The sequence below is a fragment of the Adiantum capillus-veneris genome, chromosome 2, assembly GCF_014529385.1.
Source record: "Adiantum capillus-veneris isolate H3 chromosome 2, ASM1452938v2, whole genome shotgun sequence".
NCBI classification, from domain to species: domain Eukaryota; kingdom Viridiplantae; phylum Streptophyta; class Polypodiopsida; order Polypodiales; family Pteridaceae; genus Adiantum; species Adiantum capillus-veneris.
In genome coordinates, this window is record NC_140932.1 from 17,593,851 (window position 1) to 17,614,833 (window position 20,983).

At 43.9% G+C, this 20,983-nt stretch overlaps 2 protein-coding genes across 5 annotated transcripts; one reads left to right on the top strand and one right to left on the bottom strand.

Moving 5' to 3' along the window:
• Positions 1-1,100: 1,100 nt before the first annotated feature.
• On the bottom strand, positions 1,101-3,723 carry LOC147462444 (uncharacterized). The gene is made up of 4 exons (XM_086526246.1): positions 3,598-3,723; positions 3,442-3,495; positions 3,260-3,291; positions 1,101-1,617 (listed from the first exon to the last, which is right to left on the bottom strand). The coding sequence occupies exons 1-4, from the start codon at positions 3,721-3,723 to the stop codon at positions 1,464-1,466; spliced, it is 366 nt and encodes a 121-aa protein (XP_086382372.1). The 3' UTR covers positions 1,101-1,463.
• A 272-nt stretch (positions 3,724-3,995) lies between these two features.
• Positions 3,996-12,927, top strand: LOC147462445 (uncharacterized). 4 transcript variants are annotated; one of them, XM_086484017.1, is made up of 6 exons: positions 3,996-5,553; positions 6,175-6,243; positions 6,402-6,469; positions 6,558-6,778; positions 6,950-7,048; positions 8,470-9,138. In XM_086484017.1, the coding sequence occupies exons 1-6, from the start codon at positions 5,399-5,401 to the stop codon at positions 8,707-8,709; spliced, it is 852 nt and encodes a 283-aa protein (XP_086340143.1). In that variant the 5' UTR covers positions 3,996-5,398; the 3' UTR covers positions 8,710-9,138. The 4 variants fall into 4 exon arrangements, 2 of the variants coding, with proteins under 2 accessions (XP_086340143.1, XP_086340142.1); XR_015184441.1 differs by lacking the exon at positions 6,175-6,243 and adding exons at positions 9,165-9,320; positions 11,799-12,927 and having other exon boundaries at positions 4,058-5,553; positions 6,402-6,778; positions 6,950-6,985; positions 7,111-8,650; XR_015184440.1 differs by lacking the exon at positions 6,175-6,243 and adding an exon at positions 9,165-10,708 and having other exon boundaries at positions 4,058-5,553; positions 6,402-6,778; positions 6,950-6,985; positions 7,111-8,650.
• Positions 12,928-20,983: the final 8,056 nt, after the last annotated feature.

Consider the following 20,983-nt stretch of genomic DNA (forward strand, 5'->3'; position numbering starts at 1 on the left):
CTATCCACATTTGGTACATGGTGTAATCGATTATTCAACTCATTCTGTGTGTCAAAAAAGTACAATTGTGCAAAGCGAGGGATCTGATCTAATGTTTCCCCTGGAGTCATAGGCCCAATATTATGCTATACAGATCCATGAACTTTAAAAGTGTATATACCTCCCCCTCTAGAAAATTGCTCATCTACATGGGCTCCCAATGATGCAAAAGCTAATGCATTATTATATGCCCTTATGTTTCTGAGAAATCTTTTGCTTCTAGGAGTAGTCCCCTGCATCAACTCTTTAAGCTTCATTGGTGAATCACTTAAAGCAAGCAAAGACACTTTACCCGATGAGCAAAAATACTTTCCCACAAATGTTTGTATTGACCTCCCTTCTACCTTCCAAGAAAACGCACCACAGATAGAACATCTAAATTCCAAGATGCCCAAGCTATGTAGTACGCATTTACCATGGTAAAGAGAAATCACAGAGCTATGCTTTAAGACCAAGGAATTTGGATACACTGTACAAAAAGAAAGGCTATATTTCTCAACTTTGGAGAAGTCACCCTCTCTAAGAGCATTATGAGGATTTTTGTGGAAATCCTGCAAGGGTCTATGAGTTTCAGTATTGTAGAGATTATTTTTGGAGTTAGCAGTAGTTGGTCCTTGCTGATTGATAGAAACCCTTGATGAATAGGGGTCATTCGAAATATCAACCCTTGATGAAGAGGGGCATTGATATAGGCCATTGATGAAGAGGTTCATTTGAAAAATCAACCCCATGCAAAGATCTTCGAGCCCTAGACCGTGCAGCTTCCCGTCTTGCTTTTCGAGTCGCATCACACAATCTGCTACGTCTTGCATGTCTAGGAGTCAAAAAACGTGGTCGAGAAGACATCATCTATTTCTACTTCAGATAGAGGTTGAATTATTCTCACATTTAAATAGATCACATTACATTACAAATGAATAACATACATCATCATCATCAAAAACATTTTTAAGAAAATCAATTGTTCCTAACATCAAAACATCATAAGTATCATAGCTCATCACTCAATAAGAGCTTACATATTGGGTGCATTACGTGGTGCACTTGAACCACTTGTCATAACTATACGACCACTCCTTTTGTCAATAGCATTCAAACGACTAATAGATACTTTTAAGGATTGAACTTCATTCCCTAATTTGGTTACTTACTCTTTCAAGGCTTCAACTTGCTCCTTGTGCTCTTTAAAGAGTAAAGAGAGTTTCTCCATGACCTCATACTGAAAGGTTTCATTAAACCTATAGAGCTCATGTTGATTGAGCTCCAAAAGTCTCATTGTTGAGAAGAACTCTTCTTGAAAAGTCTCTTGGTCACTCTCACTCGCAGGTGCTTAATTGAACCTCTTTCCAAATTTTACATAAATATTCATTGGACTTGTGTTGGTTAGCTTCATTACATTCACAAAATCCTTGAATAATGTGTAATTAACGCTTTGAAGAACCTTCCTCATCCCCATAACCTCTTGGTCTAGCAAGTTTCTTTGTTGCTCGTAGGCTATTACGATCTGGAGGTGCAGGCATGATAACCTCATCAACACCATGTCCTCCTATAGTAGCAATTGAAGAACCACTGGAATCACTGCACGGACATATGAACATGAGTTATTTGAAAAAGGAACATTTATATCTATCATAGATTTTTTATAAAATTTTTACTACCTCTTTTTTACTACACTATCATTTCTCTCTATTTTACCCATTCTTTCTTTATTATTGCATCGAGTTTAATTTCTATTAATTTCTTTTTTTTTGCAATGTTTACACTAAAATGGTCATCCACTAGTTCAATCCTTAAAAGTACATGACTAATAGATACTTTTTTAAAGGCATGAGAGAGAGAGAGAGAGAGAGAGAGAGAGAGAGAGAGAGTTCCCATGCTTGCAAAATCTACACACAACAAAATCATAAACTAAAAAAGTCCATGGTCCAAACCTATGTCGACAGCCTGAAAGGTCGAGGCTGGCAACACTCGAGAGGGAAAAAAAGGCACTGTTGGATGAAGAAAAAGAGAGGAAGAGGGTTGGTGCTGCTCTAGATGAATTGCTATCGACACGTGAGAATTGATTTGTGGATGGCACTGAGGGGCGCACCTCTTAAAATATTGAGGGTGCCTCTCTCTCTCTTTTTCTCTCTCCCTTTATAGTGTGCATTGGCAACTTCTCTCTCTCTCTCTCTCTCTCTCTCTCTCTCTCTCTCTCTCTCTCTCTAGCATGCCCTTCTAAATGTTCACATTATTTGTCCCCTTATCCAAAACTGGAGGCCCTCCTTCTAATTTTCCTAGATAGACCTGCCCTTTAAAAATTTCCCTGGACAAGTCCCAACTAGTTTACCTAGATTCCTTGCCTTTCCCTATGTCCTCTACATTTCCTAGTTACCCCTAGAAAACCACGGTGCTCACGTCCAGCTAAAACACATGATTTCCTTAGATGCAAGGTGCTTCCTATCTAGGAAATGGGTTGAAAGTCCTTTGTGAATAGACGGCTTACAATATTAGAGGTAGCCTCCTATTTTGAGGATGAAATGAAATGCTCCTGGCTGGGATCGAGCCTGGATGAATACCAACATGATATTAGAATTGAATCTGGTTTCGAGCCCGAGACGTAGTCGCTCAGGAGTCGTTTATTGGGATGTGAGTGAGGATGGAAGTGATGGCGGTAGCAAGAACAGGGCTGGCTCCCCATTAACACTGGTAGGACCGCCCTAGCCTCCTCCTCCATGTACTTGCGACTATGTAGCTGAGCAGTTTTTTGCATGAGCCTGCTGCATCTTGACGATGTGCATAAAGTAGTTTACATCTACCCTCATCGCCATATTTGACACGCTGCTCAAGAGTACAGCTCGAGCTAGCTCTGCATTTTTAAAACGTAGTGTGCAACTTGCACGACGACGTGGTTTCAAGGACCCTCTCGGCCGCAGGGTGCTACTGTGTGCCACCCTCATGCTCTCGCAAGGTGCTACTGTGCGCCACCCTCATGCACGCAAAGTTTGAGCTGCCAATAGAAGGTGCGCCAAAGAAGCGTGCGACTCTGTGGCGAGCCGGACTCTGTGGCCGCTCTTGAGTCTTGCTGGTTTTGAGAGGCGTAGAGTACGACCACAACCCCTGCTGCACGCAGGGTACTCACTTGCAGAGGGTAGGAGGGCAGCTGGATATGTGTGTGTGTGTGTGTGTGTGTGTGTGTGTGTGAGAGAGAGAGAGAGAGAGAGAGAGAGAGCGAGCTTACTGCACGAATATCCAAGAAAAGCTTGCCAGAGCCTGGAAAAAAACTTGCACGCGCAGAGAGTTAGCAAGCTCAGATATTCTCTCTCTCTCTCTCTCTCTCTCTCTCTCTCTCCCAAAACACACACACACACACACACACACACACACACCGTCGTTTTGCTTGCCCCTGGAAAGAAACCTCACCTGAGATCGTTTCGCTTTGCACCTGGAAAGAAATGCGCTCGTTTCGCATTGCACCTGGAAAAAAACCTCAACTGAGGTGTGGCTTTTTATAGCTGCACCATATTGCAACCCGACGTAGCGCTGCCAGCAAACAGATTATTATTATTGCAACCCGACGTTATTGCCCGCAGCCTGATTCTCCTCGTCCGCAATTTGATGCAAACGCTCCACGCCATGTAGGCTGTGCTGGTGCCATGTAAGCACCCGATCAGTTGCCAGGTAGAGGGAAAGGCAGATGGTCATCTCCTGGTTGCGAGCATTTGTAGCCACCTGGAGATAACCTTTGCCTTTTTAATATAGATATAAGATACACACACAGACACACTCTTTCTCTCTCACACACGCGTGGCCCACCTTACGTGTGTCCACTCTGTGTGTGTATGTGTGTGCGCGCACGTGCTACCGCTGAGCAAAATCATGAGCAACCCTCTGAGCATAGCTCATCTAGTGTTATGTTAATTGGTGTCTGAAGTAACTCATGAAAGAAATCCTATGTGACCTCCTCTTCTTTTTCAAACAAAACCTTTTTTAAGCCTTCTTTTTTTCAACAAAATTTGATTTTGTACATGCCTTTGTACTATCCAATCTAGTGGAGATTTAAGTTTGGCACTAGAAGATTGTGATAGCCCTTCCTATAATGGGTTGTTGCATTCCACCAAACACCTCGAACACTCATAGTCTATTACCAGTTATGTCTCCTTTGATTTCTATAATGGTTCCTTATCTTCCACAATTTTTGTGATGGACACATCAACCTAAGGTTCCTACGCACTTTCTTGTGTGGAAGGAACATTTTGTGGTGGTGGATCTGGATTCCCTCAGTTCCTTCTCCACAGAGGTGGTAGTTCTCCATTCCTACTATATGCTCTTTCCCCCGCTTTTGTATCAGGTGGTCTCCAAGTGTTATAGAGGTGCCATGGCTACTAAGATTACCATCCTTGATTACCATTCCTACTATATGCTCTTTCCCTGTTTTTGTATCAGGTGGTCTCCAAGTGTTATAGAGGTGCCATGGCTTCTAAGATTACCCTGGAAATACTTCTGTTGACACTTGATGATTAACAGGCTAATTACTTGGTATCCTTTGTTGAACCCTATCAAGTATAAGTCCAAGAAAATTTGGGCTACAACAACATTGCAAAGTCAAATGCCCATCCTTGTCGCATAGATATCACAATGTGGCGTATCTGAATTCTTCACACTTAATTTCTTCATCTTATCAGCAACTAGTTAATCAATGTCAATCTCTGCTTTTGTCTTGTTTTCTTTCTTCTTACTTTACATTTTGTTCTCCTTCTTCTTTTTATTATTCTCTTTGCTCTTCTTACACTCTCCATCATCAAAATTGGCATCTGTTTCTAAATCAGTATTTGCATCGTCCAAATGTGAATTTGATTGAGACTCTTTTTAAACATTGGATTCATCATCTAAATCTACTTCAAACTTCTTTTTATCTTTCAAGGTTGTTCCATAAAACCTCTTCTCAACACTAACTACTACTTTGACAAAATCAATTCTTATTGCAGCATCAACACTTGCCAAATTCCGCAACTCCTCTTAAATTATTTAAAAAATTATCCTACCAACATCTCGCTGGTTGGCCATTCATTTCCTCCCAACCTTATGGCTAGTTGATTAAACTTTTGTGCATAATCCTTAACCACCATATGTTTGTGCTTACTCTTCTTTAAACTTTGCAAACACATCAAAACTGTCTCCTCTTCTCATGAACATCAAATGTGGTAGGGAACGACGTTTGTCTCCCTCCCTCTCTTCATTCCACCAAAACACACACACACACACACACACACACACACGCGTTAAAGATGTTGGGCGAATTATGCAAGAGTGGGCATACTACCCATTCAGAGCAAGGTGAGCATAAGCGGGGTGTGGGACTGGAGCAAATGCAGGCTGGATGCAAGAGGAGCAACGAGCATCTTTGTGGTGGGCTTGGGCGGTTACCTCACACTCAAGGATCTGGACCTCATGTGCGACGTTGGTGCCGACTCCTTGCCCTCTTCTGGCAAATTCAAAGCCCTCAATGTCAAGTTTTTCAACAATGTCGCCACTGTGAGCCCTCCTTCCTTTTCAATCTCGTGAATCATATGTGCTTATGGATTATTCTTGTGTTGTTTTTTGGTTTGCCCATGTATAATTTTCAACTTTCATATACTCTACGTACTCGTCTTTTGATCCTTGCTTGCATCAAACATGATGCTAATGTTTGGGCTTGGCTATGTATGCATCTCTCCATTGCATAAGCATGTGGTTGCCTACATACTTGTAGACGTGTGTATGATTTTGCTCCTTGCATGGGCTTCTCATCATGTATATTTTGACCTGCTTATACTTTGATCCTTGATTGTGAAGCACACATAACAGTAATAGTGAGATGCTTGTGCCTATGTATGCATGTTCTTCGTGCATGCACTTCGTTACCTACATACATCATGGATGGAGCTGAGGGATTCTTTGCATTACATGCTTTATCTGGACTGGCTCATCCCAAGTTGGTATTATTGCATATGGCTCCGAGTGCATCCTCCATCTCAAATGTACACGACCATATGTCTGTGATTTTGACTATGCCGTATGACCTTGTGCATGTTTTATTTTCCATATGGAACTGCTGTTTTCCCACAATTTTTGATACAAACTATGCTCGTATGCACACTCTGGATACGTGTTCAGGATGTTGGTGGTGCAGTTGCAATCGAATCAACATTTGTCAAGAATTCTGTATATTTCTAGAACAATAAGGTAATAGCCAAGAAGCCAAATTGAAATTATGATTGATACGTCCAAATATGAGATTGAGGTCTACTATGCATGAATTTGTACGATGCCATAGTCACGAGAATGAATCAGATGTATAAGTATACGATGACTGGCATTGAATTTTGGTGTTGTGCACATAGTAAAAGGACGAGCAGTATATGTTGGAGGCAGTACCAAGCTCCCTACTACATTAGAGCTACAACAGCTAGTTACAAATCCGAATCCACCAACATCCACAACAGCACAGAAGCCAGTGGGTTGTAGCTTCCAGAGTTGCACCACCTTTGCCAATACAGAGTTTCCTCGAAACCAGGCAAACGTGGCAGGAGGTGTAGTCTACGCGGACGATTCTTCAGCAGATTGTGAAGATGTGGGTGGTGCCCAGCTCGACTACATTGCGTGTACTTTTGTAAATAACACTGCCAGACAGGATGGAGGGGCTCTTCAGCTGGCCTTCGTGTCTAGTGGGGCAACCGCAAGCACTAAACAAAGTGCCTTCATCAGCAACAGAGCAGGGGTACTTTAACTCACAATTTTCACTACTTTTCTAAAGTAAGCATTATCTGGAAGCAAAGGAGTTATCATCAGTGTCTACAAGCATTGGAATGTCCAGCTAATAGTACCTATTTGCATGCTTGGATTGATGCTCAATGTTCTTTCTTGTTGGCTTGTAATTTATGGTGGCCAGGAGGATGGAGGTGATGTCAATGTTCAAGCCGATCAAGTTGGTGCTCTTGGAGCTAAATTGAATTCTTTCTCTACTCTGTACACCACCAGTAGCGCACTGGTATTTTGTCTCAGTTTTTCTTATGTTTCCATACTCATATGACTAAGTGGTCTCCATCACAGAGCTCGGTTCCCACCCATACACACACCAGCGGTACTCTCATTGACCGAGCTATAGAGTTGGGGAGATCGAGACGACCGCGACTGAGGAGGGGAGCCACGCAGCACCGGCGGAGATTGCGGCAGAGGATCCACAGGATTCTAGCACGACACCCGGAGTGTCGACCAGTATAGGCTCCATGCTATTGCTTTATTATACCATGGTGACACTTATCCCCATTTTGTACCTTTTTGGCATGATACCGTTGCTCAGCCTACCAGCCACCCATAGGAGTCGGTAGCACTCCTATCTCAGTTCTTTGTTTGTAGTTTTCTTTGTTTGTACCCAGACTTGGTACTAGACTCATCATTGTAATCAGTTGGTCTCATAGGTCATTTTGGCCTTTTGTAGACGTTAATATATCATTTCATTTCATTTCATTTCTCTCTCTCTCTCTCCCCCTCGTTAAACCTCTCTAATTCTGCCCATGAAAACTATCTAACAATATATGTTGAGAGCCCTATGGCCACGCCTCACAATGTAGGCTTTTGTCTCCTTCTATGCTTTTGGCTTTCTTGCAAATGGTGTAGCTGTTGCTATTGGGCGTGCTGCTACTGCCACCTTCACTAAATGTGACTTCTCCTCATATATAATGCATATCATTATCCGACAAGTCCAGAATTCCATGGTTTGCACATTACTATGTCAAAAAGTACATGTTTCTTTCTGATGCATGTGTATATATAGCAAGCAAGCTCCTGTCCAAGTGTGTTACCTCCACTTCCACTATGCCCTTGTGTACCAGAAGAGTGCCCACCTCCTAGAGAGTCCACATTGCCTCCACCTGCAACATCATCTCCTCCTCCTCCTCCTCCAGTTTCTTCTGCACTGCCACAAGTACCAGCATTGTTGCCACTACCACCATATTCAAAGCCGTCATTAGCTTCTCTCCACCACCTCCAATAAGCAGCTCCCTGCCACCCTCTTCGATTCTTAATCCTCCTCCTGAGCTCTCTCCTCCTCCCCCTCCAAGCAACCCCCCTTCTTCACCTATGTTCCCTCATCCTACTGTTCCGCCCCCCTCCCCTCCATCCCCACCTCCCCCCACCACACCCTCTTCTCCTCTTTCACCAACTCCATCTCTTCCATCAAACCATTCCCCACCCCCACCTCCATAGCATCGAAGAACTACCAGGAAATCACCTCCCCCTCCTTATGCCAATGCTACCACTCCGCCTCCCCCTTACAAGAAAAGATGGACATTGCCTCCTCCAGAGGGTCAAGGCACCATAAAGAATGCTCCACCTGCTCCACCACCTCCATCATCCTCATCTCCTCCACCTCCTTTTAAAAAGAAATGGGCATTTCCCCCTCCTCCTTAGGACATAGGCTCTGTAGAGAATGTGCCCCCTGCCCCATCTCCTCCGCCTTCATCCAACATCATTGGTGACCCTCATTTTGTGGGCAAGCATGGACAACGTTTTGATATCCATGGCAAGGATGGCAAGGACTGCTGTGTTGTTTCGGATCATGCCATTCATATCAACATGCACGTCTTTCAGGGTAAGCTCCAAAAATCAACGATACACCTCCTCCTCTGTACGTGGGTCCACAAGAGCTGAACTGTTTGTATGTTACAGTTCATTTCCAAGTTGGGTGTCCTTTATAGAGGGCAGAAGATCTTGATAGATGCTCAGATCAGCAGGAGTGAGCAAAATAGCCTCCAGCTTTAGCTCATTGACATTTGTGTGGTATCAAATAGAGTGAATCAAGTAGCCTCCAGCTTTAGCTCATTGACATTTGGGTGGTATCAAATAGCGTGTTTGTCATACGAAATCCCTATGGTGTACGGTATAGGGTCAGCGCAGCCCTACAAGTGTACACCCTTTCGGCAAGCTTTATTTTTTGTCAAAAAATTGCAATCAAAAGATTAAAATAGACTACATTGAAGCATACTGGCGATCTCTGTAATATAGTCACTGTAATTACTGCATGACTATCTATGATACAGTATAGCACATGAAAACTACACTGTTTTTAATGGTCGGATAATGCGTTCCATTTTCCGATTTTGCAGGTGGAGTTGAATGAGATTAATAACGTGTTCACAAGAGGCGGTCTTACCATCACTCGGGGCTGGAACTTTGTGTGCATCATGGTTCTAGGAGAAGTCGATATTTTGGCGGATGTAGTTTGTGCAACATTCGGAAAGAGGGGATCGCTGAAAGACTATGTATGGATCTCCACAGAGAATAGCTTTAATAAAAGCTGTCCTAACAGAAATTACTCTAAAATAGATCTCTGTAGTATGCCCATTTCCATCTAGTGCAATTTCTACATATTTACCGGTTTACAGTGAGTTAATGTGTAGAAATCAGTTCTATAATTCATAGCTTAATGAGCATCGTATCCTCTTTGACCTACAAATTAACCTCCCACTTAAGCAACTAAGGGCCTCACCAAAAGTCCATGGAATTCTAGGTGATGGTTCTCTCTCTCTCTCTCTCTCTGGTGATTGTCTCTCTTCAGGAGGTTGTCCTGGCTGGAAGGCTATTGGATAGAGTCTCAAACTTGACCACCCCCCCCCCACAACCACCCCGCGCTCCTCTTCAGTAGATTGGAAAGCTTGGAAATGGCAAGGTGGAGGACAGTTTGGTGCACCCAAGGCTAAATCAATCTATCAAGATCTATGCACCTCAAAAGATTGGGTTGGTGACCTCAATAGAATCTAGTCCAAAAAGTGGGCAGCCAGTAAATGGAGTCAAGTAGCGAGAAATATCTGGAAGGCCAAATGTGGGGAGAGGGACAACGTTTTTCTTTGGAAAATGCTCTTTGGATTCTTGCCGACCAGGGATAACGCGAAAGCGAGAGGCTTAGGAGAGGGCACCTGTGTTAGATGCAAGCACCCAAATGAGACACTCTTGCACCTGATCTAGGGCTGCTCAAACATCAAAGATTTTACAGGCATAGTCTGCAAATGGGTTTACACACATTTGGGCACTCCCTTCTTTTGAAGGGACCTTGCCTTGGGATTTAGATGGATAGAAAGTGAGGACCTTCTAACGGATATCTGCATTGTAAGAGCTACATTGTTGAGAGCACTCTTGTATTCAAAAAATGTGCTACTCTTTCAGAAAAAGAACGAGCGCCTAGATACTAGGGAGATTTTAGATACATGGTGGCAAATAATTAGTAGAAGGAAGCAATAATGTAAGTGAGGTGCGGTTAAAGTAGTACCTTGTGCAAAGGATACGCCAGGGATGTCTTGTAATTCTTGTTGATTAATACAAATCAAGATCCTCATAGCATTTCAAAAAGAAAAAAAGGTTGTTTCTTTTCGTGCTATTGAGGTTCATTGTTAGAGAATATTCTTTTTGTAACGGCAAAAGATTAAGAATTGTTTTGGTAGAAGGATGTCTTTGTGTCTTTTATTTTAGGAGATTCTTGTTTAACTTGTTTCTTAAGTACTACAAGCAATGAGTGAGACCCATCTATCAAACCACAAGGACTGGCCCAACCATGCTCATGTAAGATGAGCCAAGCTCTCAAGAGGAATTTGGACGTGTCCATAACAACATGTTGGCATGATTAATAAGCACAACATCAAAGGGACCCATTCACTGCCCTTAACCAACCACACCGTAATATATAAGGTCTTGTGAGGACTAGGTGAGAGCTAGCTGCAAGAACAGTAAGAATGGTAACTCTTCTAACCAATCTTCCAATAGTCTCTCAGAAAAGAACTCTTCCAATGAACCTAAGGGTAAGGCTAACACAATTGCTAAACCTAAGCTCACTCTAGATGAAAAGGTAGCACAAGGAATTTTAGGAGGATACATCACGTCGGAAGAGCAAAGCACTTATTCTATGGAAGGTCCTTGTTTTCATTGTCACATTAAGGGTCACATAAAAAGAACATGTCCTAAGCTTGACGTACTCTAATGAATCTAAAGAATCCACAGAACCCACTTCCTCTGACAATTCAATCAATGACAATACGAGTGTGCCCCAAGTTTCTCCTGACCCTCCCATTGATAAGTCTCTCATTAAATGTTATGGTGATATGACGGGGCAACGTTTGGTCATATTGTTTGACCCAGGCAGTATGCATGATGTGATCAGTCCCTCTCTTGTTGAGAGAGCCCGCCTAGAGGTTAGTCAGAAATCTCCTCTCGAGGTCTCTGGCTTCGCTCCTGGTCGCGACTCTCTCATCACGAAAGAGTGCCTTGATGTGTTGTTTATAGTTCAACAAGCTGCTTTTCGTAGAATTTTTTTCTCCTCTCTTAGGATGTGATATGATTTTGGGCATTCAATGGTTTCATGAGCATAATCCTCTCATTGATTGGGTGGAAAATACGTTCACTTTCAATGCCAAAAGTGACTCTCCCATTGTCATTCGTGGAGAGCAAGTTGTTCATTCTCCCTCTCTCATTGCGAATGTGTAGGCAAAGATTGAACGGATTCAGGAGAAGGAGACTCTCTCAATCTCTTCTTCTCCAAAGGATGACACAGAATTTGCATGATGATACGCATGATGATTTGAATGATAATGATGAGCATGATGATTTGGATGACACTGACAAGCATGATGCTTTGCAGGATCAAGATGTAATTTCTCACAATCATGATGAGTTGCATGAAGATGATGTGATTGTTCACAAGGATGATGTGTTAGTTGATACTTTCTCTAATGAAGCTAACCTCATTGCAGATTCGATCAGCCACGAAGAACCGATCTTGGCTCTCGAGCCTAGGACGTCCAAAGAACCCCCTCAGGAAGAACCAATCTTGGCTCTCGAGCCTCGGTCCAAAGAACCCTCACAGGAAGTACTATGTGTTCGAATGATTTGTCAGCACGCATTGATCGAGTGTTTCATTCGTGATCGTTTCTTGTATTTTAGTCAGCGTCTTTATGTGATCCCTTTTCCTAGGCATGACATATTGTACGTTGAGCACGTTTCACTCATGAATGAGCACGAATGTATGCGGATTTTTCATGAAAAGCTGAAAAGTATGCATTCAAGGAAGTCACATTCTCTTCTTTGGCATGACACATTTGTAGAAAGAACACAAGAAAGTATGAGCACCAAGCATGGGCATTTCCGTTGTGAATTGCCATAGTTGATTGCTTTAGATCCACAAAGAAAGATTCGATCTCATGGTTTGCGTGTGTGTGGTGAACGGTTTGGCACTCTGTCTATTAGTTCATCTACATTGCATGCACAGTCTTTTAGGAAGACAAGATTTTTTCCAGTCACTTTACATGGCATAGGTATGTTCATGGTTTTGTGTTGGAAGTGGTTTCAGGAATTTTCAGCCGTGGAGATTCTTGAAGACGGAAGAAGCATGACTCTAGACGAAGTTGAAGCATTGAAGGAGCCATAGAAGACTTTGTGTCGCTCTCGGCGCGGCCCAAACAAGTAAGCGTTGCAGACCTTTATGAAGTTCAAGTACCGCACGACCCACATATCAAAGTGGGCCGGCGAAGAGTCCCTTCTAGGATTTCGGATGCTATTGGCGATCTCCCTCGACGCCATACAATTCGGTGCCAGTACCTCACTTTGAAAAGGAGGGGATGTCACGTGACACATCCAACCCTATGTGGACAAGCTTCAGCATGACAAGGGTTCAGTCAATCCAGTCAGTCTAGCTTAGGAAGTGTTCTCGCACTTTTGTGAGTCTGTTCGCAGACCGTGCATACCCAGGGACTTAGTGTAGATGCATATCCTCTGGTTGCAAACAGCATGATCATAAGCATTCCCATCAGAATCCTTTAGGGGAATTTGCCAGTGTATTTTACCTATTTTTCCTATTTTTGACATTTTTCACTTATTATTTTAAGTGACTTTTGTTGGGAACTGAGTAGGGCAATTCGGGTAAGATAATATATAAGCAAACCAAGGCTAGCACTATTTGGCAGAAGAGCAAGGAGAACACAGGCTGTAGGCAGCAGGTTCCCCCCCCTCTCTCTCTGCAAGATCCCCCCTCCCCCCTTGGTGGCGTTTTTCCTCCAAGCAAGAAATCACAGCCTCTAGCGTTTTCAGTAAGATCCTCATCGTCATCAGCACCCTCAATACCTAACGTTTTCAGCCTAGCATCCTAGCCAAGACCTCCCATCCTCTAGCGTTTTCTTCACCAAGACTTCATCGCCATAGGACCACCCCTTTGCTGGCGTTTTTCAGCATACCATGATCGACCACATCCCTGGCGTCTTCAGCAGAGCATAGCAGCGGAATTTTAGCGGTTTGAAAACTTAGAACCAGTGATTTTCAGCCAGCAGAAACCAGTCCAAATCAGTGTTTTTGATTCCATCAGATTTCAGCCGGTAGCATTTTTGGACAACAGTGAATTTGCATCAGTTTTCACCCTTAGAGTCGATCTCGTCATTCCCGTCGTCGACCTCCACATAGCCTAGAATTGCATCAGTCCACATTCATCCACGTGTACGAGTTTGTGCAATCAATAGTAGACCACTCTCGCCAACGAGAGTGGGGCCTTCAGAGGAGGGTTTTACAACGTCTCTGGTGTCGTATTCTCTTCTCTCTCTATCTCTCAGTCTCATACACTTTCACACACAGTGTCCATTCACTTTGGTTGTGTCCATTGCACTCTCTCATTAAGAACAAAAGGCTCTCCCTTCCATAAGAACAAAAGGAACCTTCAACACAATTCAGAGCACTCATCTTGAGCAAAGTTCAAACATTCATTTCGCTGCACATTACAATATAAGCAAACCTAGCGCTAGCACTTTCTGGCAAAAGAGGCAGCAAAAGCACCTTGCTCAATAGGTAACTTCTCAATAAGACCAACACCCGCAGTAGCCCTAGCGTTTTCATCCATCTGCAAGGACCTAGCATTTTCATCCACAGGCAGCTTGGCATTTTTGTGCATAGCAGATCAGCCCCGGCAGCAGCAAGACAGACCAAGAAGCCTAGTGTTTTGCATTTGCAAGACAACCGGCAGCACAGCAGCAGATTTTCAGCCGTAGCGTTTTTGCATCAGCAAAGCGTTTTGCAGTTCCACCGCCACGGAACACCAAGAAGCATTAGCGTTTTCAGTTTTCAGCAGTCAGAATCCGCAGTAGAAGTCCCAAATCTCGTAGATCTCACCTCCCCATAGCAGATCCTTGCCGCACGGTCAGGTCCCGAAAGTTTGCAGATTCAGTCCGAAAAACGCAGATTTCAGCATCTGCGTTTTCAGTGCGTCGTCGTCGCATCGTCGCCATCGACATCATCATCAACATAGAGTCAGAATTCAACAGATATAGATTTGCAAATTTCAGCTCGTCTCGTTGACATCCTCATCGTCGTCGACATCGTCGGCAAGTTCAAGCATTGTAGAGATTTGTGCAATCATAAGTACATCGCTCTCGCCTTAGAGAGTGGGGCCCTCGGAGGAGGGTTTTACAACGTCTCTGGTGTCCTATTCTCTTCTCTCTCTATCTCTCAATCGCAGCACCTTCACTCACAGTGTCCATTCACTTTGTTTGTGTCCATTGCACTCTCTCATAAAAGAACGGAAGTCTCTCCCTTCCCTAAGTAAAAGGAACCTTGAGCACAGTTCAGAGCACTCATCTTGAGCAAAGTTCAACATTCATTTCGCTGCACCTTACATTGGTATCAGAGCTTTGGCAGAGTTCTCTATCACTCAAGGAAAGAACCACAAGAACCACATGATTTTTATTTATTTTTTGCTCATTGAGGTCGTACGAACCCAAGTTCGCCTGGGCGTGTCGATTCCTAATCGTGTTTTTGAAGAGTGACAGGCTAGGAAACCCAAGAAAGAAGGGCTTGTCCAGCCTCCCCTTGTGACTCTTTTCACTCATTAAGAGCGGACCGTGCACTTAGCGGCCGGCCAATCGGCATGAGGTGGGAAAAAGAAACCTTGGTGTGAGCGCAAGGCCGCCAAGGGGTGCGCCCACGGAAAAGAGCAGAACTCGGGTGAAGAACCAGGATGAGATGGCTGGTCTGATGCTGAGCTATCTTAGTCAAATCATTGGACGGCCAGAGATCCAGTCCCAAGAAGTGGAAGAAGCCACGGGGTCCTTACTTTAGAGTGTCAAGAAGAAGATTCCCTACTCAGAAGCTAATTTCTTGGAAAGGGCATTTTTCGAGGACGAATGTTCACTAGCATTACAAGCCCTTGGCAAGGAAAAGTCCCCTGGTTGGGATGGGATGACGGTGGAATTCTATAGAGAATTTTGGAACGATCTCAAGGTCCCAATCACAAGGTTGGCCAATAAAGCCATTGTCAAAGAGTCGTTGGAGATAAGTGTAAAGAAAGGGCTTATCAAACCCATCCCCAAACAGACCTGTTGTTCTCAACTGAAACATTGGCGCCCTATAACAATGATGTCGGTGGTCTACAAAATTATCGCTAAAGTTATAGCCCTCAGACTATACTCCTTACTAACCAAGATCATGTCTTCCCATCAACATGGGTTCATCAAAGGAAGGTCCATTTACGATAACATCTTGGCAGCAATGGTGGGCATCGAGTACGCAACTGTCACAAAGCAAGAGTGTGTACTATTACAGTTGGACCTGGATAAGGCTTATGACATAATAACATGGACATATATAGAATCCTTCATGGAAGCTTTGGGCTTTGGGCCGCGCCTATGTCCTCTGGTAAGTGTACTGGGTGCTGGAAGCCAGTCAGAGCTCCTATTCAATGATAGAATTGTGGGCTCTTTTGAGGTCAAAAGGTCTATTAAGCAGGGATGCCCTCTGACCCCCCTGCTGTTCGCCATAGGATCACATCCTTTAATCACGAAGCTCGAAGCTAGTGCGAAACGAGGGGAGTTGCACGGCCTAGATTTGCTAGGAAACAACCAACTCCTAGCAAAACTTTTTGCAAACAATTGTCTCCTCTTCTTGAAGGCGTGCCCCCTGGTCATCAGGAAAGCTCTGGAGATTGTACAAATGTTCTCAGTAGCTTCGGGGTCCCAGTGTAATATAGAGAAGTCAAGGCTGATCTCCCTATCGGAAAATGACTCATTTGACCCTTCTGATTGGTCGGGGGAGATTGTCACAAAAGGAAATATCTTCAGACATCTAGGAGCCCCCTTGGGGGTGGACGTAACTCACAAGCAAAGATTTGAGTGGATGCTTGGAAAAATCAAAACAAAAATGAGTAGGTGGGAGTATGCTCTTCTCCCATTCCCAAGTCGGATAAAAGTGATAAATGCCTTTCTGCTTCCTTATATTGCCTTCACTAGCCCACTTCTCAAGATGGCTAAGTGTCACTGGAAAGAGTTCTTAAAACCAGTGAAAAGGTATTTATGGAAAAACAACACGAAATTCTCCAGGACATGGCAATGGGCCCGTTGGGAATCAGTTGCTCGGCCGGGGAATCAAGGAGGCCTCGGAATTCTGAAGCCTGTGGCCCATGCAGAAGCTTGTTGCACCAAATTTGTTGTTTCCTTGGCTAAACAGGATCAAGTTTGGGCTATCATGATCAAAGATATGATAGCTAGAAGCAACTCAACTTGGCTCGAAAGGTGGAAAATGGAGAGGGGTGGAGGTTCATGACAAGCTGTTAGCCGCGACGTGGACTACCCTAAGACTGGGGGGTAGCTTAGGTGAATTAGTAAGAAAATGCAACAGGGCAGCACGAGTCTTAAAGTGAGGGGGGGGAAACGAGGTACTTCAAGGAACTCCATTTTGCATTGGTCCCCCCGGCTTTCCAAAGTTGTAGATCCACCACAAATTCCCTATTGGATAGAGACAGCCAGGAAGCTGAATAATAAGGGTCTGAATTGACTGGGGTACTTCTGGGACAGTGACAACGAGAGTTGGAAAACCATTGATCTTCTGGTTACCCAGTCCCAACTGAATATCTTGGAGGTCTTGCTGGTCCACAAAGTGAGGAAAGAGCTTGACAATATAGTGATGCCTATTCGTGATTCGGAGTTTGACTAGAACGCCTGGAAATGGCCCGGAAGCAGTCTCTTAGGGAAAGCCCATCCGAAAGACATTTACTATACAATGATGCAAAAGAAGAATTGGTCTAGCCCCCTTAACAAGATATGGAGAAAACAATGGCCGGAGGAAAGGTGGGAGCAAGTAATGGAGAACATCTGGAAGCCAAAGGTTCCGCAGCACGTGAAGGTATTTTTATGGAAGGTAATTTGGGGTGCTCTACCGACCGGGGGTGAAGATTCAGGAAAGAGGGATTGGGTCAGATCGATGCTTGGGGTGCAGGTTGGCTAGTGAAGATCTGGCCCACATCTTCATGGATTGCCCAACTATCAAAGGCCTCGTTGGGAAAATATGCAAGTGGGTCCAAAGAACATGGAAAAGTGGTTTTTACAAGACTGATCTATTCCTTGGAGGGAAGAATTCAGGTGGTCCTGCCATCCTCATCAGCACTCAAATCGTCAGGTACTTCTTCTTGCATAATGTATGGCAGACAAGGATCCGCCGTGTGTTTGAAGGAGGTCTTGAGGTGGCAAGATTCGCAGAAATTATACAAGAAAGCAAAGTGCTAATTTGGACGCTCGGGTGCAAGCAACACTCGGAGGATTGGTCTAGGACTACTTGTGCCTTGTTGTCAGCAGAGGGTATGCCTAGGATGGGGGGAAATCTTGGCTATCGATAATTAAAAGATCTTAGAAGAACATGATAATGGACCCTATGTATCAAGGACAAGGGGGCGAGGTGGTTGGGATGGCTGCCCTAATAGCTGATGTAATTATGGTCCCTAGATGATGTAATGGCTCAACACGAGCATGATAAGACATTGTAATTTTTTGGGTTGATTAATATAATTCACTCACAATTGTGAGTTTTGCAAAAAAAAGAAAAAAAAACAAAAGAACACCAAGATATTTGCATCTCCCGTAACCCAGATGTGGAAGAGGGGAGCCCTGCATGTGCCTATGTCCAATTAGTCATAGCCACTTGGCTCGCAGGGGAGCCCTGCATGTGCCTCATAGCCACTTGGCTCGCCATGCTTCCCCCCTCACCTACTTGTTGACCCTCTTAAGACATATTTTTGTGCGTTCTTTTTTGGGGAGTTGAAGCCCGTAATGCTGCACTTTCAAAATTTAAAAAAACAAGAAAAACACAAGAAGTTGTATTAAAGAGAAGAACATTACAAATAAAAGGCATGAAGGCCTTGGATACAATAAAAAAAGCCTCTCTCTTAGGCTGGAGCTTATGTTTAGGGTCCTTGTTGGGTATAGCAACTCCACCCTCGGGCTTTAGGGCCAATTTGTGGTCGTGTTGGGCTTTCATTGCAGTAGGCCACTGGCTACTATATGGCTCTTCAAGTGGTTTGTACTTGTACATGTTATAGAGTGCATTGACTTGTTGTCTCTAGCATTGGTGGAGTTGTTGTTGCCTTGTAGGCGGGCTTTGGTGATGAGGAATTATTACTGAGATTAAAATACTTGCAATCAGCAGCAACAAAGCTTACATGGGCTATACCTAAGGCTGCGACTCCCCCTTAATGTATCTCACTAGTCAGTAGACATTAGTGATCTTGTCCTCGTCAAATGTTACCTTTCTCATCAACGAGCGAGCGGACGTGGCCTCAACTCTTCTTGATTTTTAAAGCCCTAAAGAAATGTGCTTGATTAGAGGCTTCAGGTTATAGGGCAGTCTCCCTGGAGAGAAGCCTTGCCTTTCTGATATCTTCTAACTGCTCATCAGCAAGGTTAGATTTGGCTTCGATCCATCATTTGTGCTCATCCTCAGAAGCAAGCCCCTTGGATTTTTGGAGGTAAGCAATTGTACCTCCGCTGTAAGATGCAGAAGGTGTGTGCCTCCCTAACTTTCTTGATTCGGAGGCCCGAAGTTTTGATTTTTTTTTGGATGCTCTGAGCAAAGAGGTCCCACGCCTTGTGTTTGTTGAGGTCGACATCTTTTTTGAGCTTACCTAATGCTTTCTTGGTTAGATTCTTGAAAAGAGGGTCTTTGGATAGGTGTGCCCCTGTTACTAATAGTTTTTTCCCACCTCTTGGGGTCTGCTCTTCCTCTGTATTCTTCTTAAAATGTATGTGCAGAGGTATGTGATCCGAAAGGATTTTTGTCGGGATTACCTTCATCTCCATCAATGACAGTATCCAGTCAGCTTGGTGTGAGCAATAGCATCTGTCCAGCCTGGAGGCAGTGCGGGCATACTGGGCTTGTGTAGGTGAACCCAGCCGTGTTGTTCCATGAGCTGATTTCCCATAAGTCGATCATCGCCCATTTTTCGCACAAACTTTTCCATTTAGACCTTTCGGAGCCAGCCAAGCAAACTGGAGGATCCTATTCTATCCCTGCTCATTTCTACCATATTGAAGTCGCCAACCAACAACCACTCACCTTCAATAGGAGTATCTCTAAGATGCATCCATAGTTTACAATGGTGAAGGGATGCCCTTCCCAACTGATTCTAATCCCCAAGATTCTGATGGATGGATGGTTTAGAACCAACTTCGGCTCCAATTCTCTGTCCAGAATGCTGAGGACGCCACTGAAACCGTTACTTCCTTCTCCATAGAATACAAGTTTCTTTCCTAGGGCCTGCTTTCTCTTGTTGTGGGCATCTAAGTGGTGTTCCTAGATGGCCCAGCAGTTGACTACCTTCTCCTTTTTTATTTCCTCTGAGAATAGGGTACTCTTCTTACGGGTTTTCAACCCCTTTACGTTCCAAGATTGGATAGTGAGAGACTCCATCATTAATGAGGGGTTCATTGGGAAAGAGGAACAAATTCTTCAGAATCCGAATCATCCCCCCCTCCCCCTCTCCTTGGTCTTAGGAGAATCTGGGGGTTTGAATTCTGGGGATTTCTTTTCCTGTAATGCTGCAAATGGATTGTGTAGTGGAACAATGAACCCCCCTCCTTTCAATGGGGTGGAGGACAGACTAGAACCTTTCACCTCAAGTGTTCTCACGAGTTGAAGTACTTTGGAGTCTCTTGCCACTGCCTTCACCCTTTTGGATCTTTTCAGACCAAGGACTTGAACAGCCGTCCCCGTTGTCACTGTCATAAATTTTGGGGTAGCAGCGGGAATAATGATCTTATTATTATTGCATGCACCTTCGAAAATTTGTTGTATGGGAAACGATGCCTCCACAGTCTTTTCTTGCATTTTTACATCCATCATGCCTTCTTTATCCTTCTCTGCATTTGCTCCTTCGTTACTACCTACTTGCTTCTCCAACCCTTTCATCTGGGTTTCCATTTCACTGGTGGCCTGTGCTGCCAGAGCTGCAGTACCATTAGGCTTCAAGGGGCAATCCTTGGCGAAGTGTCCAAAGTTGTTGCATTCAAAACATGCTCCAAATTATGTTCCAAAGTTGAGCAGAATAGTGACAAGCCCAACTCCGACATTTATTACCATGCTTTTAGGTGGTGTTTTAGACACATCCCAGCCTATACAAACCCTGTTTGAGGTTATGCCAAACCCTCTCTTGCTAGGTATAAATAGGGGAGTGCCCAATTGATTTTTGAAGGGTGACACATTTTTTCATTGGAAGACCCATCTCTAACAAGGGTAAGAATTGTTTCTTTCCCTTCCATGTCTTGGGATAACTTATGGCCACCTTTTAAAATCATAGTTCATGTGCAAAGTGCACTTTACTTTACCATTTTGATAGAAGGATACTTTAAATTTTACATTTCTTAAACAGGGCAAGCTTCTTGTTTACCATTCCCTTGGTCAAAAAGGCTTTAGAAGAGCTTGCAGCCTTCAAAAAAGAACTTGGTTCAAATATACCCCCGCTCGCCAACCCACTCCACTACACAACAAGGGTAAAGGAGGAAATTAATGTGCTATTGAAGGCGGGATTCAACTGAAGTGAAAAGCTGCGCAGTGGACTGGTTGTTTCCAATTGTGGTAGTCCCCAAGAAAAATGGCAAGCTCAGGATCTGCATGGATTTTAGGAAGCTGAATGAAGAGA

Coding starts and splice junctions, on each gene's coding strand:
- LOC147462444 (XM_086526246.1), bottom strand. CDS start 3,723: ATGACCATCTGCCTTTCCCTCTACCTGGCAACTGATCGGGTGCTTACA. Junction 3,292..3,441: donor GCAAAGCGAAACGATCTCAG/GTGAGGTTTCTT, acceptor GTTTTTTTCCAG/GCTCTGGCAAGCTTTTCTTG. Junction 1,618..3,259: donor TTTTCTTGGATATTCGTGCA/GTAAGCTCGCTC, acceptor ATGTCCGTGCAG/TGATTCCAGTGGTTCTTCAA.
- LOC147462445 (XM_086484017.1), top strand. CDS start 5,399: ATGCAAGAGGAGCAACGAGCATCTTTGTGGTGGGCTTGGGCGGTTACC. Junction 5,554..6,174: donor TTTTCAACAATGTCGCCACT/GTGAGCCCTCCT, acceptor ATACGTGTTCAG/GATGTTGGTGGTGCAGTTGC. Junction 6,244..6,401: donor TATATTTCTAGAACAATAAG/GTAATAGCCAAG, acceptor TTGTGCACATAG/TAAAAGGACGAGCAGTATAT.